Genomic DNA, 20289 nt, shown 5'->3' on the forward strand with positions numbered 1-20289 from the left:
GACAGTGCTAAAGCATGCCTTCAGCCAAAAGGACAAGGTGAAGGGTAACTGCATACCCAGCCCAGGACCCAGAGACTAGGGCAAAACCTATGAACAGTGGAGTATGTGAGTATGGCCAGGGCAGCCATGGTGGTGATCCTGCAGACAGCCATGAACACATCTGAAATCAACCCTGGCCTTCCACTTGGGCCAGGCACTAATGAACAGAGATATGAATCTATTAATCCACGGTAGATATTAATTCAAGAGTTCTGTGCAGTTCATTACCGCATGGGAAGGTCCACGAAGATACTACATGAAACCATGCTTGGTTTGGAGAGGAAAGCTAGAAGGGGGCATTTCTAAGCTCGAGAGCCTGGGAGAGAGCACAAAGCGATTTTTCCATTGCTGTCTGAGTGATAGCACGACACGGGGTTTGCATTGGTAAATGGCCCGTATTGCTAACTGAAAAAATCACTGCTGTGGGCTGACTAGCCAATGGGCTCATTTTCTAAAGCTGTGACCCGACATTATGCAGAAGGGTCTTCCCAGAAGGGAACAGACACGGAAGGTGAGATCACCCTGAAGTAAGCAGATCTCTTAGCCCAGCAGGACACAAGGCCCTGTGAAGACAGAGGTTGAACTGGATCAATGCTGCCACTTGGGTGAGGAACGCCCTCAAAAACAGGGAAGGGTCTTCTCCCAGCAGTCTTTAGCCCAGACCAACACACAGAGGCCATTCTTAGAGCTGTGAGGAGAAAAGTCTCTGGTTTAGCTCCCAGAGAATTGACTGATGGATGACTAATTAGAATTCCCATTAGAGAATAATGATACCAACAGCAACAAAGAAAAGACAAACACGACTCAGGATCCCCACAGTTCCCAGCAGGGAGGATCTTGCTCACAGTCAGTGTTCAGTAAATATCTGCTGAGGGTAATTGCTCACAGACAGATGAAACGAACTCTCCAAAAGCCTGTATTTTAAACAGCGGGCCACAGATACATACAACCACTTGAATTCACCGCTCCTAAGGGGCACAAAAGTATTTGAAACAAGTCCCCAGAAGGAGAAGCGGCAGTGAGCAAGCTCTATAAACATCCTCTCAGGTCTGTCAACATTAAGTTTCATTTAGATAAATTACAAACAAAATAGCGGAAGTTTGGTTTGTACACTGATGGCCCAATGTTCTATATTTTAAATTTAATTCTACAGCTTTTAGCTGGAAAGACTTCTTTTCTCTTAAGTGGTAATTTCACAAAGAGATTTATTTGCTAAGCTTACGTCTACATAGAGAAGAAAAACAAACAAACAAAAAAACAAAACAAACAAACAAACAAAAAAAACAGGATGCTACCAAAAGTAAAACAAAACACAAAGTCTATTTTAGAAAACAGTAAACCAAAAAAGCCTGGGTGATACAGACATGCAGTTTCCACTACTGGAGAGGCTGAGTCAGTAAGATCAAAAGTTCAAAACCTGGCTAACCTATGGAGTGAGTTCAAGGACAGCCTGATTAACCAAATGAGACTTGAGAACCTGACTTGAAAATGGAAAGTAAAAGAAAGTCAAGGATAGAGTTCAATGGTAGAGTGCTGGAATAGACATGCAAGGCCTTGGATTCAATCGCCAGTGCCACGGTACTATCTATGTGATGTGTATAAATTGTATGTGGTTGTGTACAGTGGTGTGTGATTGTATGTGATTGTGTGTACTGACATATTTACACACACGGGCTATTCATACATATGTGTGTGTAAATGTATGCACACACACACACACACACAATCACATACAATCACACACCGCTGTCTAGATCTCAATCTATGTACCAAAGCACTCTGCTTCTTAGCTAAGGCTGAGATTTTTATCAAATCCTCTTTCTACAGTTCTGTTGGCCCAATCTTTAGCAAGATCAGATAGACACAAAACTCTAACACTCATGGGTTGATAGGCAGAGCCTTGTCATAATCCTCAGTACTTCAGATGTAACATGCCTATAGTTTTTCAGTGTTCCCATCCACCGCCACAGCTTTTACAGTCCACAAGTTTTTTGTTTTGTTTTGGTTTGGTTTGGGTTTTCTGTAACTCGGTAGGCATGATTTTCACCTCACCTTCAGCATCCAACATTTTAGGGATATCCAAGTGCTTCTCTGCTATTTCCATGGCCAGGTTAATGTTTCCTATGGGGTCATCCTGTGTGGAAAACAACACAGCCAGCTGTTCAGGATACCAAGGCAAAAAGAAGACACACACCTCACTTCTGGAAGGACATGCTCCCGCTCACACAGGATCAGAACTATACAACGTTCCTTCTTATGAGACATGGAGAGAAACATCAGACTTCACAGAAACACAGGACCCATGCATGCAGCTGCACCTCGCATGATGTAAGCAAAAGGTTTAAGAGGGCAAATGCTGGATTAGGAAGTGAGTAGACGGACATTTGTTATTGGTACGGAAGGACACCCTGGTACATGTTAGGGCTTAGTTCACTCTGGGGGAGGGGAACCTTCAACCGTTTTAAATCATGAAAGTCATTTTCTAGATGTGAAAGGTGATCCTGGAGATGTTTACTCCAATTATATTGGAGTGTTTGTTTGTTTGACACATCTCAAAAGCCCTACCTTGAACAGATCCTCCTGCTTCTACTTCCCAAGTGCCAGGATTGCCGGTGTGTATCACCACACCCGGCTTAACAAGTTGGTTCAGAATATAAGCAGGCTGGGGGTGAGAGGCAGGTGATAGTGAGCAAAGGGCTTAGCTTGCTAAAGAGGTTACAAGGTGGCTATGAAGAACAGAAATGATCCTTCTATTAGGTTAAAGGTGAGAAAATGGCAGTATTAAAGTTACGTTTTCGACCCCGTGGGATTGGCTAAACACACATAACAAGGTCAGCTAGACATGTGTAACTGAAATACTGAAGACTTCTAAAGGCAACGTAAACTGTTTTAATGTATTAAAGTGATGAACTATGATGACTCTGAAACAGATGGAGGTAAGAGACAGAAATGGAAATGAAGAACGTTGCTAGTTCAGGGACAACTTCAACTCTTAGTGCAATGCCCTTCCACCACAGGTCTAGGGATTGAACTTGGGTTGGCAGGCTTGGCCACAAGCACCTGTACCTGCTGATCCATCTCATCTGGCCCGTTGGAGCATCTTAGAAACTGCATTGCTCTGCAGAATGTAGTCTCCCTACTACAGGGGGATAACTGAAAGCCTTGGACTTCAAAAAAAACATTCCAGATGCGCCCGAGGAAAACACCAGGGTCATCTCCTTTATCTCACAGAACATAAGATTATATCAGGCACTTTTTTTTTTAAACTAAATATCGTTTTAATATGGCATAAAGCCGTTTGCTTAATCTCATTCATCAAACTTACTTGCTTGATTTAGGTGCTGTGTTTATGAAGGTTACTAGTTGGGTAAATTTTTTTTCAAAAAATATGTAAGAAAAATTATAGTGTCTAAAATGGGGTGGTAATTCTGAGACTTTGTGACAACCACTGGTTTAGATTGCCATTTAAAGAAATTAAATGTAGCAATTCAGTACTTCCTAGTACAGGCAGGAAGTCGTGTGATCCTGGGCATGCCCTGGTTCTCCCACTTTCTAGGTCTACAAAACTAGAATAATAAGAACTGAAGCCAGGTGTGATGGTTCATGCCTACAATCCCAGGACTCAAGAGGCTGAGGCAGGAGAATCGCCATGAGTTTAAGGCTTGCTTGGGCTACACAGCCAGACCTTGTGTCAAACAAACTAACAAAATCTAAAGCATTGACTTAAGTGTGAAGTTTCAATGACTATGTATGCATTATTTTACACACATGCTTATATATATTGAGAATATATGCATACATACATTTATTTACAGTACATTCTGATATAACAGAATAAGATACTAGTTGTCATTATATTACCAATTTTCTACCCACTATAGATGACTAATTTCCTAAGTCTATTCACTTTCAAAATAAAAACTGATCACTCTAAATTATAGTGAAACAGACTATTTAAAACAAGTTCTTCATTTTACAAATTTAATAAATATTCATGAGGAAAATATACATATGCTTTAAATATTTCAGGGTAACTCAGAAGACAGGAGAATATGAGCACTGGGGAGCCTGACACGTTCCACTTCCTACTACGGCACCTCCTGCCTCATTTGGGGGGAACAAATCAACCTTCACATGCTCCAAATCGATGAAGAGAGACTGGGGTGGGAGTGGGAATGAGGTGGGCAAGTGATGGCTACCAAGACTGAGGGCAGTCAGAGGAAACTTGCCTCACAACCGTCCATGCCACACACAGGGGCAGCATGCAACAGAGCCAACTTCCAGATAAAGGCACAGCACACGTGAATGGCCAGCTCAGCAAACCAGCACCCAGGAGGAACTCTGTGACCTAAGGCAAGCATGTCAGAGTTCGCCAAACTCTCAGTGCCAAATCTTCCTGGGCCATCATTCCGAAGCATTGCAATTTCAGAGGAGGGCCTGATTTCTCTGTCCTAAACCTACATTTTAAAACAACCTTCTTGTTTTTCTTATGAGACAGAGTCTTGCTGGATAGGCCAGGATGCCCTCAAATTCACTACTCTCCTGCCTCACTCTCCCAAATGCTGGGCATCACACCTGGCTCTCCAACTGCTTGTTCTCTCTCTCTCTCTTTAAAGATTTGTTTATTTAATGTATGTGTATACACTGTCTCTGTCTTCAGACACACCAGAGGAGGGCATCAGATCCCATTACAGATGGTTGTGAGCCACCATGTGGTTGCTAGGAATTGAACTCATAATCTCTGGAAGAGCAGTCAGCTCTTAACTGCTGAGCCATCTCTCCAGCCCTAAAACTACTTTAAAATTGGGACTGGGAGAGGAGTACTCCTGCAATCATGATACATACAAGGTTGAGGCAGGATGATCAGGAGTTCAAAGCCAGCCTCAGCTACAAGAGACCTTGTTGCCGCACTACTCCACCCAGCCCCAACCTCATCCCAAGGCCTAGAACAATGAATTGGTTTTGTTTCCTAAGGTTAATCCCCTCCACCAAAAATTAAATCTCCAAAGCTTCTTTTGTAAGATAAATAAGTAGTTCCTGCCATCAACAACGACATAGTTATGAAGAACCTTTGTGTGAGAAAAGAGTTCTCAACAGATGAGAATCTTCCAGAAAGGTGAAGGGAATTTAAGGCACAGCGATATGGCTCAGCAGTAAACTCTTCATTAGCATATACAAGCTCCTTGTGCCACATTAAAAGGGGGTGGAGCAATTGAACCTTCCTTATTCCCCCCAAGCCCTAGACACTGTCCATCTTGGTAATCCAGGCAAGTAAAACCTCTAACATATGTGAAGCCTCCTGGGCAGCCCACAACCATGCCAGCCAGTGCTGATAGGCTCATTCTCGGGGTGACATGCTGAACGTGATAGGTGGAGCACACTGAAAGCCACCCCCAAACGAATGACCTTGTTAAGCTTTGAGTAGTCAATGAGGTCGGGCCGGTGTCTATGGATGAGGGCACAGAGTCCAAGGCCATCTTTCCAGCTTTGCAACACAGAGGAGAAGAATGGGGGTTAATGGAGAGAGACCCCAGGTTTCCCTGGGTGAGATACTTTCTGTTCCCATCTGATGTCTTGCACCAAAGGGACCTTGCCCCTCCCCAGTGAGTAACACCAATGGCCCTTGGATGGTCCAGCCTTGCTCTTTCCCATACACACTTCCATTCCCTGTCCCCCTTCCTTTCCGTTTTGAGCAGGTGACTCAGCCTTGCCAGGGACCCTAACCCTGTTCACTGTGTATTAGTATAGACAGCAATGGGAAAGAGGACAAGTCTATCATTGTTCCTATACTTCTAATCTTAGGGTTTCCTACTCACTCTTTACCCAGTCTCCATTCTGGTCCTTACCTGATACTGCCTAGTAACCCTTTCCCCTAAGGATACTGACCCCAGGTGAATCTGGGAGATGCTCCCTCTGAGAGTTCTTAGAGTACTTACAGCCACCACGAGTTCCCAGCTACTCTGGGGGGTTGCGTTTGTTTGTTTGTTTGTTTGTTTGTTATTTTGGGACAGGGTCTTTCAGCATGGCTCAGGCTGGCCTCTCAGCCCTCCAGCCTCCGACTCCTAAATGCAGGTTGGGAGCTCCATTCTGAGATGACTTTTAATTGTTATTGTTTTAGAAGGCCAGGGTCACGGGGCAGACTTGGACGTCAGCTGGGGCACAGACAACACTACTACTGAGCCCTTGGATGCTCAGCTCTGAGTGTGCAGCTGACAGCAAGGCCCATGAGTGAAGAATGGGAAGTGTCCCCCAAGAAGTTAGACATGGAAGATGGCCCCGAGGGAAACGGACATGTCACTTGGGTTCACCAAGAGGGGAGAGGCCAGTGCTGGCCAACATGGGCACTTGACTTTCACACCCTGGCTGGCTGGCTCAGCCCTCCCTGGCTTTTTGGGGACAGGGATACCTCACATTCTCCTCTGCTTGCAAGGCCTAGCTTGGTGCTACCATCCTGGAGATAGTCTAAGATAGTTTTATAGAATTTTTAAAATATTTCTTTGAGAGTTTCATATAAGCATATAGTAAACTTATTCATACATCCAATCGTCTTCTCCCCCCGAATAGTCAAGTTCAATTTGTGTTGTCCATATACTCACGGGTGTAGGGCCATCCACCAGAGCATGGTTGACATACCGAGGGTCACACCCTTAAAGAAAATGGACTCCGCCTCTCCGACAGCCGTTAACCTATCTAACGGTCTAGCCAGAAGTACCTCTCAATCTGTGGCTGGGAGTGACTTTGTCCTTTCTTCCCCTCACTGTCCACAGACCCACAGGAACTCATCATCCAAAGGATGATGTCCAAGCCTCTGCTCACATAGGACAATGTTAGCAGTCCCCTGGGAGCTAAGCCTGCAGCCAGAGCCACGCCCTGCTCTCACACAAGCCTGGCTACGTCTGTCCTGTTCTCGGCCATTAATGTGATTTTCCTATTTGTCTTCAATTTTAGCAATTAAAGCTGATGGCCTAGGAACGAAGGGGTCAGGGTGTTGGAGTGTCCAGAGTAGCTGTGGAGTCTGCTGGGGTCCCGTCCCAGATAAGAGACTACCATTCCTGTCATCGTTTCCTAGTATGGGGACAAAGGAGCCGCCAGCTGGGAAGGGCCCTGGCACAACACAACCTTCACTTACAAACAGGCCTGAAAACCCTAATGGAATGTCTCCTGTGGGAGGCCCTGGCCACTGGGAAAATATAGCTTCACTTCTCCCACGTAAACCAGGTCCTCGACAGCAGAGATAATGGTATAAGCCATGTGGTTCTCCTGGCCTTCATGGACTGGGGGGAGGGGGGGACAGGCAGGGCCTGAGGCTGTGGCTTTCATGGACTGGGGAGGGGGGGACAGGCAGGGCCTGAGGCCGTGGCTCTTCTGGTCTTCATGGACTCAGGGGGGACAGGCAGGGCCTGAGGCCGTGGCTCTCCTGGCCTTCATGGACTCTGGGGGACAGAGCTGAGGCCGTGGTTCTCCTGGCCTTCATGGACTTGGGGGACAGGCAGAGCCTAAGGCCGTGGTTCTCCTGGCCTTCATGGACTGGGGGGGACAGGGCTGAGGCCGTGGTTCTCCTGGCCTTCATGGACTGGGGGGGACAGGGCTGAGGCCATGGCTCTCCTGGCCTTCATGGACTGGGGGGACAGGCAGGGCCTGAGGCCGTGGTTCTCCTGGCCTTCATGGACTGGGGGGGAGCCTTCATGGACTGGGGGGACAGGCAGGGCCTGAGGCTGTGGCCTTCATGGACTCTGGGGGACAGGGCTGAGGCCGTGGCTCTCCTGGCCTTCATGGACTGGGGGGACAGGCAGGGCCTGAGGCTGTGGCCTTCATGGACTCGGGGGGACAGGGCTGAGGCCGTGGCTCTCCTGGCCTTCATGGACTGGGGGGGACAGGCAGGGCCTGAGGCCGTGGCTCTCCTGGCCTTCATGGACTGGGGGGGACAAGCAGGGCCTGAGGCCCTAGCGCTTACCTGGTGTGGAAGTTCTGGATGTTCACATTCCTGTATGGAGCTGTCTTCCTCTGACACCACAGCAGCAGGCCTTCTTTGGCAGATGTTTCTATAACAACAGCAAGCAAAGGTGTGCGTGTGTGGTGAGGTGTGCTAAAAAAGGCTATTTTATTTTGGATATATGAAAAGTCACTTAGGGGAAACACAGATAATGCCATTCTCATAGCTATACCTGAAAAAAATTAAAATTTAAATCCCCTTATCACTAATTACAAAATTATAACCAGGGCTATGGGATGTAGCTCAGGAGTAGAATGCTACCTGGTTAGTGTTCCTAAGGCCCTAAGTTCAATATCTACCAATGGAAAAACCAAGTAACAACAAAAATATAAAAAAACCAAAAACAACAAGCGGGGGGGGGGGGAGCCTAAGGCTAAGTTGGCCCCTGTGAGGCTGACTGAAGGGAGATCTGGTGGACTTCCTACAATGCCCTACTCTACAGAGGGAGGGCAAGAGGAGCTCTAGGCAGACCCTAACTCCAAACAAAGCATCCACATTTATCAGTGTGTACCAGTGCCGAGTGCCAGGTACGGCCCTCCTCCCCTGTCTCAGCCCCTCATCATTACAGCTCTTCTTTCTTTCCTCTTTGAATAACATGTATTACTGTGCCTTTTAGCCTAACAGCTGATCACTGAAATTAAATCTTTTTCTTAAATATTTATTTCTTTAAATTTTTTAAAAGTTGTGCATGAGTGTGAGTGTGCGCGCGTGTGTGTGTGTGTGTGGGGGGGTGTACGTGCATGCACACATGCACATGTGCCACAGTGCACATGTGGAGGCCAGAGGAGTCCGTACTCTTTTCCCACCTTGTGGGTCCCAGAAATCCACCTCAGGTTGTCAGGCTAGGACGAGCAAGCCATCTCAGCAGCACCTCTTGTAAATAAATCCAAATTTAGTGCTGTTGACAAATATCAAACTTGGCATTCTGAGAATTAGAAGTGCCTGTTTATCTCTCAAATCACAGCACACAGAATAGGTTTAAGGGCAAGCGGGGCTGCCAATCAGTCAGCCTCCGTTAACTTGGTCACCAACAGCTAACCTACCCTGAGTGGTAAGATCTAAGTATGGAGAAGTGAGGTGTCTCTTACAATCTTTCCAGGATGAAGGGACTCGGATGTTGGTCTTTCTGGTACTTTTAGTGACTCATCAGCCAGCAACCATTAAAACCCGCCCACTGGGGCTGGAGAGCAGAGAAGTCTCAGTAGTCAATCCTTGAGACCCATGCTCTGGGGATGGAGGCCAGAGAAGGCTCACACTGCTCTGGTAGAGGATCCGTTTCAGTTCCCAGCACCCACGTTGGGCAGCTCATAACTACCTATAATTCCAGCCCCAGGGCATCTGACTTCCTCTTCTGGCCCCCAAGAACACCTGCACTCACACGCACATGCATATACATAATTAAAACTAAAATAGATTTTTTTTTTTTTTTGGTTTTTTTCAAGACAGGGTTTCTCTGTATAGCCCTGGCTGTTCTGGAACTCTAAAATAGATCTTTTTAACAAGCCACGTCCTTGCTCACTGCACCAGGTGACAAGAAGCCCGCAGCATGTGCCCTTAGAGAACTTTCTAACTCACTTAAGTGATTCCCTTTTTAGAACACCAAACCCACTTATGTCATCTAAAACATCAAACCAAGAGATAATGACATTTAAACCTCCATTCGGGCTCAGAAATGACAGCCAGTTCGAAGAACACACAAGTCTGCGTCGGAAAACTCCTGCACAAGGTGCTCCTATTGCCGTGCATTTCTTCGTGCTAACGAAAGTAACAGGATGCTTCCCGAAGGATCCCAATTTATTGAAAAACAGTAATTTGTCATAATTGTGTCAGTTTTTAGCCACTAAATTTAAACCCCTAAGCAGCGAAACCCACTTTGTAGAGTGGACACCATTTCGAAGACTGAGTCACACTGTAGCTGGGCTGGTTATCCTGTCTTTTCCTTCTTTCTTCTTCTTCTTCTTTTTTTTTTTTTTTTGAAAGGAATGTAACGAATGTTTTAGGGGTGAAACAGGGACTACACAGGCCGTGGAGGGCTGGCTACAAAGCCTGAGGCGTTTTCAATTCTGTGATCCTCCTGTCTTAATTTCCTGAATGCTAGGTTTATTAGGTGTCAACCACCACGCCCAACTCTTATTATTAATATTACTAAAGTGTTCTAACTGTAAGCCTAACGAACTTTGCCCGAAAGGATTGAAGGGATGATGCTGTGGTGACATGCGTTTAGCATGCGCAAGGCCCTGTTTTAATCCCCAGCGAAGGGAGAAAGAGAAGGAAGAAGAAATAGGGAGGGAGGAAGGGAGGGAGGGAGGAAGGGAGGGAGAGAGGAAGGGAGGGAAGGAGGGAGGAGGGAGAAGGGAGGACGGAGGAGGGAGGGAAGGATAGAGAATACAAAGAAGAAAGAAAACCCTCTGCCTACTGCATTAGCACATTTGTGAACTCCCTAGTACAATATTCAGTAAAGAAACTTATGTTAAAAACACCGTCTGCTCCAGACATGTGTGCATCTCTTGCAAAGCAATTCCACCACAAGAATAGAACAGCGCTGCCAAGGTCTTTTCCCATACAAATATAAAATTTCTGAAGACTCAATTTAGATGCCTGTCGTTTGATCATGCAAGTGACTGCTCAGTGTCACAATATCCTATTCAAAATTTAATTTATAAGCTCAATTCCCAGATTAGACGTGTGGATCACCCTCCACGAACTTTACCTTCCACTGAGATGTCCTGAATGGCGAAGCGGAGGATGATGGTCCAGATCATACCCAGAGTCATCTTCACATTGCCGTCAACAATTTCTGTGGGTGAGAAAAACAAGCTGATGGGCAGATGACACAATCAGTACACAACTCGCTGGCAAGGGTACACAGGAGCAGATCCGTCTGTTGAAACATGCATTGCCGAGCATCTGGCTGTGCTGCATTCATAAGCAAATGGGAGCTCCGGTTTCTGAGTGAATTCTGAGTTAGCGATAAGCACCAGTCTCACATATGCTGGGTCAATGCCGACCACCTCGGAGTTCTGAGAGTCCATCAGAGGGAAGGCATTCTATTCTCTGCCCTAGCTCCTCTTGCAGTCTTCTCTAAATGGCAGTGGGGGGGACTCAGCACGCACAGTGACATGCTCCCAGCCTTGGACTCCCTGTGTAGCCCAGACAGAACTCAAAAGGTTCTGGAATAACAGGTCTGTCTCAGCACCGCACTGGGCCCTACTGATCAGTTCCTAACCTAGTCATTCGGACACGAATCTCTAGTAACTCAAATGAGGAAGACAAGGTGTGACAGTTGATGTGATGTATTTTTTTTAACCAGTATGTCTGGAACCTGGTGCCCATTCCTGATACATGTCTGTAGCTAGTGCCTAGGAGGGGGCGTGATCCAGGCAGGCATGGAGCATGGTGGCAGGGAGAAGAGGCCACTCTCACCTACCTTCAGCTCCAATAGACACCAGCTTCACTCCCTTGCTGGCTATGTAATCCAGGGCCTTGTTGACATTCGCAATCTTGTGGAACCGCATTTTGCCCCGGTCAGGTTTGGGCAGCCTTTCCCCTGAAGGAAGAAAACAGAATCATGCCGAACACTGTTGAAGACTAGAGTCCTGGCTTTCCTTAAGAGGAGGCAATCTCTCTATTGCTTCTGACATGTTTCTGGTTTCCTGGAAGGGAACACACTCAAGGCCAATGTGACCAAGAGAACAGGTAAGGCCACCACCAGGCCCTTTGCAGACATCGTACCAGTGCTGGATCAGGCCATGAGCAAGCTTTCACACAGATAAAGAAGGAAGCCAGCCTGTGGCCCTGGAGCATTCAGAGTTGCTGGCTAGCTACTAGAGACGCATACGTCACAGAGGTGGTTGCCAGAGTTCTTTTGAGCTATCTGGTCATGAAGCTCCCTGAATCTGAGCAGGCTTGTCATTCTCCTCTCCAGTCACATCTCCTCAAGGGTCCCCTGGCCTGCCCAGTCTATACCAGCTGACACGCCCAGGGTGATCGCTGCATATGTTTCAGAGTCCTGTGAAACATGCAGAGGCCCAGACCAGAGGTCATTTATCTCTGAAATCCATACTAAAGTTGGACTAAAGACGAAGCAGGCGGTATATGGCAGGTAGTGTACAAGTGTCCATTCTACTCTCGTGTTTTGAGATGTGCAGTATACTATTTTGTTTTACTGTTTGTTTAGTTTAGTTTGGTTTTTTTGTTTTTGTTATTTTCTTTTAAAGAGAGGATCTTACCATGTACCCTAGGCTGGCCTACAATTCCCTCTGTACCCTAGGCTGGCCTCAACTTATGGTGATCCTTGTGACTCAGAACTGGAATTACAGAGAAGTACTGTCGCATCCAGCCCTAAACATTTTAAGTCCACTCTATAGAGAATCCATTCTTCTTTTAGAACAGGAACAAAGAAAGACACAAGCAGGTAGACTGCTCTTTGAGACAACTTCCTTGGCCTTGCCGTTTGATGCCAGCACGCCCACCTGAGATGACTTCTAGAAGTAGCATGAGCTTGAGGCCGTTCCTGAAGTCCTCCTCGATGTTCTCGATTTGGGTGCCGGCTTTCCGCAGGTGCGAGTTGCACCAGGCAGTGAACGTCTGCAAGGAAAACCAGACACGGTAAGCATAGGCTGGGCGCCCGGAAGATCTCTTCTTAATGGACAGGAACCTTCTAGAGGGTCTATCAGAGCCCATAGTTACCTGGGCCTTCTACAGGAAGCAGAATTCGATATAGAGACGAACTGGAGACACAGAGGTGAGCACATGGCAAAATCTCTTTAGGGACAAAAATTAACTTGTGTGCAGAAGAGTTTAAAATTTTTTCAACATTTATTTATTTATTGTGTGGTAGAGACACACTTGCGGAAACCAGAGAACAACCTATAGGAAGTCGTTTGGGAGTCTTATAGGACAACCTATAAGAGTCCGTTCTTTCCTTCCACGGTGTGGTCCCAGGAATAGGGGTTGGCAATGAGTGCTTTTATCCGCTGAGCTGGTAAAGCTCTCGCACTTCTTGAGGAATGTTTACCTTCACTGAAAGTGGCTCCCCATTGACAGCCATACCTGTGCCTGCTCAAGAACTCTGACTTTGAAGGAAAGAGACTAAATAAAACACATGCTTTTATCCCTTGCATTCAGCAAAAGTAAGTGTGCTGGCCAAATAGATGCATAAGTAATGCTGAAGGAATGTCGGAGCAGCTTTCTGTAGAGGGTGGGTGACATTGTGTAGCACAGAGCAGAGGAGGGGAGGGACCCCTAACCACTAATTAGCAATGAGTACTTTATCTTGAAAGAACAATAATTTTAAGTTCTTGGCTAAATCAATTAAGACAAATTTGTAGCGTATCATTTAAATAATAAAAATAGTAATAACCTCCTCCAAGCCTATTCTAGGACTTGAGTTAGATTCTATGTTTACTAAAGGTTTATTTTATTTTTAAGTGTGTGTGTGTGTGTGTGTGTGTGAGAGAGAGAGAGAGAGAGAGAGAGAGAGAGAGAGAGAGAGAGAGAGAATGTGAGTGTAGGTGCCCATGAAGCCCAGAGGGCGTCAGAGCTGCTAGAGCTGGAGCAGATGGTTGTGAGCCACTCAGTGGGAGTGATGGACACTGAACTTGGGTCCCCTTGAAGAGCAGTACATGGTCTTAACCTTGAAGTTTTGTCTCGGGTGCCTAGATTCTGGGTTTTAAACGTGATCACACATGGCCCCACACCGGAGTGCCTCTGGACCCTGTCATGTTAATGAATTACTAATACAGTCTGCAGAGGAGACCAGACCGCCCCTTGGTGCTGCCCTAAGTTAGTCTGTTATTTTTCAAGCTTCTTTTAATTTGGCTTTCACTTGTGTGCTATTTCCTGCCAAAACCAGATTAGAAATGCTTTGGGCAGCTGCTGGCTAAGAATGCAAACTGTCCCCTGTCACAACAGCTGCTGGGCTTAAGAACAGAGTGCCTGGCTCGATAAATGGGGAGGGTAGGCAGGGAGCACACGAGGAGGTTCTGCATTCACAACGAGACACATCAGCCTCTCCCAAACAGACTGCTTCCAAACAGGGCCAGAAAAAGCACAGTGCCCATAAAAACAATTTTCCCAGGTAACAAAGAGGAGTTTGGAAGTCAGCAGTCACTCCATTCGAGAACTACTATGAAACGGATATAGATTCAATGACAAAACATGTAAGCATTTTCTCAGATTTAGAGACATCAAATTGTCCCAAGAGTCTAACTGAATAATTACTTCTCCTAAACTTGCTTGAGCTTTAGGAATCAACATGAAAGCCCCTGCAGACCTAGACCCCAACAAGGTGGCCTTCTCTAGTTCCATGTAGCTACTGAAACTTAAGCTTATTAGGGGAAAGTAAACTCCAATGTAGCCTCTAAGTGACATCAGCATCTTTCAAGTGCTCGGTATGGAACAGTCCAGCCATGAGCATCCCAGCCATGAGCATCCCCAGCATCGTTCTAGACAGTAACCCTGCTATGGAAAGGTGAGATGACTACAAGAACAATACTTAAGAGTAATCCAGTTAATTATATGTACTTAGGCTCTGGAGGGTGTCGTTCATTCGGTGGAGTGTCTGGCACACATTAGCTATGAGTCTGGTCTCCGATACCAAATAAAAACAGGATCTAAACCCCAGCACTTGGGAAGTAGAAGCAAGAGAATAAGGAGTTCAAGGTCATCCATGGCTACATACAGAGTTTGAGACCAGCCTGGACTATAAGAAACTCTATCAAAAATAAATAGACAAAACAAAACAAAAACCAGGGGCAGCAATATGGCTCAGCAGGAAAGGAGTTTGCCATCAAGCCTGATGGCTTAAAATTCCTGAGATTTCTGAGATCCACATGGTAGGAGAAAAATCAATTCTTGCAAGATGCTCTTTGACCTCCATATATACACCATGGCTTGTGCTTGTTCATGCTCAGACACACACACACACACACACACACACACACACACAAATACACACACACACACAAACACTTCAAAAATTTAAAGAATTTTTAAGAAACAATACAGAACAATAAAACTACCTGACAGGTGCTCTTATTTAACTGATACCATCAAGATTAATTACATATGTATATGGTCTTATAGAACAGCAAATCTTGATAGGAAAAATATAACAATGTAGACATTTATAGAGTTGCTTTTATTTAGGCTCTACTTGAAAAAGAACAGCTGTGGTACTTGGTGTCTTATCACTTACTTCCTTTGACAGTCAGAGTGTCAGAAGCATTTCTGGAGATAGCCCCAAAGCCGCCCATGACATCAGCACAGGCTTCTAATCCCCTGTGGAATGCTGTGAAGACCACTCTGATAAGTCTTTTCTTGGGCATACCTATCAGTGGAGGTTTCCTATCTCATATATTACCCAAAGAATGAGCGTAATCTAAGCCGCCAATGTGTTCGGCAGGGCGCAGCTGGAAGAAGCAACACCTATCTTTAGTGAGTTCTCCAAAGCACCAACAAAAGGGGTTACTGGGGACCATGGAAAGGGGGCTCAGACGGCTCCAGGGTAACTGCAAGGAAAAGGCCACTGAACACTGCATGCTGAAATGGAATTACAAGGCTTCTTACAATGTTTAGCTGTCATTCTATTTGCTATTTGCAGTTTTAATTGTCACGGACTAGAAACACTGTTTCTATGCCTCTCCTATCACAGAGACTTCTGGGAAAAGTGTTTGGATCATTAGGATGCACAAGACAGCAACAAAGCTCTGTGACCTTCAGAAGGTTTCCTTACAGGCATGCTTGCTTAGTGATATACTAATACACAGCAACATATATACCTAAGGTCCAAGGGAATGGAACCTTGGAGAGCTCACATAGCCAGGGAGGTAAGAACACCTTACTTCAGGAAGCACCTGGGGACTAGATTGCTTAGCCAGCAGATGCCCTGTCTGAAAAGATGCTGAAGTTTCCCATCCCACAGCTGCCTGGCCAATCCGAGATCTCCTCCATCTTCTCTCCAGCTCAAACCCTCTTCCAGTTCGCTATTCCCTTTCCTCTGTACCTAGTGGTAAATCCAAGCGTTTTTAGATATCTCAAAAAGCACGGTGGCATGTCAATGCAATCCCAGTCACTTGTGAGGCTGAGGCAGGAAGATCATAAATACAAGGTCAGGCTGGGCTACATACCAAGGACCAGAGTCAAAAAAGGCTGTGAGGTAGGCATAAGAACATGCTGGAAGGAGGGTTTGGGGAGACAGTCCAGGGAACAAAAGCAGCAGCTAAGCCTTCCGATCCTGGGACCCATATGGTGGAAGGAGAAAACTGACTCCTAAATGTTGTCCTCCAACTTACACACACACACACACACACACACACACACACACACACAGAGAGAGAGAGAGAGAGAGAGAGAGAGAGAGAGAGAGAGAGAGGAGAGGCGCATGCACACACGCATGCACACACACGTAATATTAAAACAAACAAACAAAAAAGAATTCAGAGTCAGCCACAAAGAGAAACCCCAAACCCCAGAGAGGAAAGACAATCCACTCTAGTCTCTGCTGGTTCCAGAGAAACTAAGGTTGAAGTTCCAGAGATACAAGAGAGAAAGGTACAGTGCAGACACTGCCTCGGTGGGTGTGAAGATTAATCAGCTTGACTGGGTTTGGAATCACCTAGGAGATGCAGTGTTGGGCATGCCTGTGAGGGCCAGGGAGGAAGAAGATACTCCCTGACTGTGAGGTGCGGCATCCAAGGGGTTAGAGCCCCAAACTGAATAAAAACAAAAGGGGGAAAGAGGAAAATGAGAAGGCAAGCTGAAAGCCAATATCCCTCTATGCTTCCTGAATGAGCCTGTGACTGGCCACCTCCCGTTCCTGCATCTGGGTGTCTGTCGTGTGCTTTGTCACAGCAAAGAGATGCTAGGTGTGGTCCTTAGGCAACTGAAGTAAAATCAGAATCTCTTTACACACACACACACACACACACACACACACACACACACACACACGGTGCTTTGTGAGCAGAAGCTGGCTTCTCCTTCCAATGGTGGTCATCCCTGGACTCAGATGGGAGCTCTCCAAGCCCAGGGAGCAGCAGAGATGGAGCAAGGTTCTGGTCCTGTTCTGGTAACCTGTCAGTCACTGGCTTTCATTTGGCAGGACTGCAGAACACTCAGACCACAGTGGTCCTTACTTCTGCCATATAGTCCTGAACTTGACCCAGAGGCTCAGGAGGAAAATTCTCCTCAAACCTTGAGACATGGCAGCCGATGGTCATCTGAGAGGTTTTCCAGGAGCATGTGTGGCGGTTCATTAAAAGCAGCGAAGGCCTGTCCATCTTTCACAAGGGACTGAAGTCCACTGCTTTTCCCACAGTGAAATTGTAACACAGAACAATGTGGCTACTTAATGGTCAGCCCAACTTAGCTCTGAACTGAGGAAAGAAACATGTGTCATTCAGCTGCTGTTTGATCCTTGGCTTCATTTTTTAGTTAATTTTATCTATTAATGCTGCATTCATTCATACAAATGTTTCATAACAATTTCTTTTCAAGAGGAATTTTTAAGCAAAAGTAGTTGATTTAATTTTTTAAAATTTTATTTTGTGCATATAAATTTTTTGCCTGCAGGTATATCTGTGTACCACACACATGCCTTATGCCCACAGAGGCCAGAGAAGGGTATGAAATCCCTTGGAACTAGAGTGACAGACAGTTGTGAGCTGATACATGGTTGTTAAGATTTGAACTCAGCGTTGGTGCCCGCTGCAGCCTGCGCCCGGGATGTCACGGCCTCCGCTCAACACCTCTGCTGGTACTTGAAGGGGGGAAAAAAAAAAAAAGAAAAAAAAATATTTGAACTCAGGTCCTTTTGAAGAACAGCCAGTGTTCTTAACCACCAAGTCATCTCTCAATGGTTTTGTTTTCTTCTCTCTCTCTCTCTCTCTCTCTCTCTCTCTCTCTCTCTCTCTCTCTCTCTCTCTGTGTGTGTGTGTGTGTGTGTTGTAATTATTTTTATCATTTCTCTTTGGTCACATGTGTGTTTGAGTATCTCAAGAGATGGGATTCCTGGGGCTGGAGAGATGGCTCAGCAGGTAAGAGCACTGACTGCTCTTCTGAAGGTCCTGAGTTCAAATCCCAGCAACCACATGGTGGCTCACAACCACCCGTAATGAGATTTGACGCCCTCTTCTGGTGTGTCTGAAGTCAGCTACAGTGTACTTAGGTATAATAATAAATAAATCTTAAAAAAAAAAAAAAAAGATGGGAGTCCTGATGAGAACCCCAAAACTAATCATGGACCTATCAAGAGTCTGTTACATTCTATACCCACCCTCACCCCACTTTGCTATGGTCCTTGAGACTGAACATAGGACTTCATACATGATAGGCAAGTGTTCTACCACTGAGCTACCTCAGTAAAAATAGGGTCTAAGTGTCTGAGTTACCCAAGACTCACTCTGTAGCTCTCAGGCAAGTCTTAAACATATGATTCTCCTGCCTCAGACTTCTAAGCAGTTGGGATTATAGGTCTGTGCCACCAGGCCTGGCTCAGTCACTCTGAATAAAAAGGTACAAAGTCTGCCCCAGATCTTTCATTCAACCATTACCACCCCTCCCTGTTCTCCACACAAAAAAAACTGTGACATCATACTAATATAGTTATTTTCTATTTCTTTGTGCAGCTTTTAAAAATAATAACTAGAAATATACTACATATATACTTATGCACTATATATATATATATATATATATATATATATATATATACACATTATACTACATATAATACACATTTCAGACATATCCTCTAAAATGGAAAGAAACTCCTTAGAGTTTTTCTGAATGCAATGGGCTGCACTTTGCAGAATGAAGGTCAAAGGAAGGGAGGGCTTTTGAATCCACCAGTGAAAAGACAGCATGGTACAGAGGGGCGTGGTCAGGAAACATGAAAGCTTGCCATGACCTGAGGTTATTTGTCCTCATCTGCCCTGGGGGGAGGGGGCGCCAAGAAGCACACACTGTGTCTTCAAAGCGTGCCCTGACACTTGCCCTGGCCTGAAACCTTCAAGTGGGATGGCCAAAATTTCCCAAAAAGGAGCAGGGAGGATGGGCAGGGAGACGAATCCAGCCTGAAGTCATGGTTCGGGATGCACCTTCTATTTCTGACTGTGACACTGTGCAATGATTTGTCCTTCACATCCTGACGGCTGCCAGCTATAATATAGCCACGGCCATAATCAGCATTATGAAACAGTTCAAACAGTCTCTAACCAAAAAAAAAAAAAGTATTTAAAAACATATATATTAAAAACACAATTCTGTTAAGCTCATTTTTTTAAAGATTTATTTATGTATTTATTTTTGGTTTTTTGAGACAGGGTTTCTCTGTGTAGCTGTGGCTGTCCTGGAACTCACTTTGTAGACCAGGCAATTTCTGAGTTTCCTGGAACTCAGAAATCCACCTGCCTCTGCCTCCCAAGTGCTGGGATTTAAGGCGTGTACCACCACACCCGGCAAGATTTATTTATTATTGTACATAAATACACTGTAGCTGTCTTCAGACGCGCCAGAAGAGAATGTCAGATCTCATTATGGATCGTTGTGAGCCACCATGTGGTGGCTGGGATTTGAACTCAGGACCTTTGGAAGAGCAGTCAGTGCAGTGCTCTTACCCGCTGAGCCATCTCTCCAGTCCTAAGCTGATTTTTACATGCTCCATTTACCTTTCTATTTATAACAACTGCTTTAATAGTGTTTTCTTTTCTACTTCATAAATTCCTAATCTACCAAGATGACTTCTGATCAGCTTCCAGGTTCCTGATCAATATTGCAGAAGGGAAGGTTCTAGAGAGCTGCCCGTGTGTTCAGCATCTTTGAAGGTAGAGGTGAGAGGGTAGAGTTCACTCTTCAAAGGGTATGTCTGTTTAGCACTGCCATGGATAAGGACACTCCGTCCCTTCAGAGAGTAGGTGGCCTACCCCTCTGAGGATAGAAACCCCTGTCACTCATCCATATGGCTGCCACAAGGAGAAGGACCCGCCTCACGATGAACCTCCCTGACCCTGTGACAGAAAAACCTTGACAAAGCATACACCACAGAGAGTGACACTGTGTGGTCCTTATGAATGCTACAGTGCTGACCCCAGCCGGTGAGGACCTGGAAGCCACAACAGAAGCCAACAGCATAGCTGCTGAAGAGACGTCTAAGAGTGACCCTGGCCTCCAGACACATGCATGCACAGAAGGGTAGCAACACACACACACACACACACACACACACACACACACACACACACACACACACACACACA

At 45.7% G+C, this 20289-nt stretch overlaps 1 protein-coding gene across 1 annotated transcript in view; it reads right to left on the reverse strand.

Moving 5' to 3' along the window:
• Actn2 (actinin alpha 2) overlaps positions 1-20289 on the reverse strand; it is a 71178-nt gene that overhangs the window by 28905 nt on the left and 21984 nt on the right. The window contains exons 2-7 of the mRNA XM_021215352.2: positions 12505-12619; positions 11460-11579; positions 10743-10829; positions 7994-8081; positions 5446-5524; positions 2092-2173 (exon numbers count right to left, since the gene is read on the reverse strand). Of these exons, the coding sequence (XP_021071011.1) occupies positions 2092-2173; positions 5446-5524; positions 7994-8081; positions 10743-10829; positions 11460-11579; positions 12505-12619 (571 nt within the window). The remainder of the gene's footprint in view (positions 1-2091; positions 2174-5445; positions 5525-7993; positions 8082-10742; positions 10830-11459; positions 11580-12504; positions 12620-20289) is intronic.

This window comes from Mus pahari, chromosome 16 (assembly GCF_900095145.1).
Source record: "Mus pahari chromosome 16, PAHARI_EIJ_v1.1, whole genome shotgun sequence".
Lineage (NCBI taxonomy): Eukaryota > Metazoa > Chordata > Mammalia > Rodentia > Muridae > Mus > Mus pahari.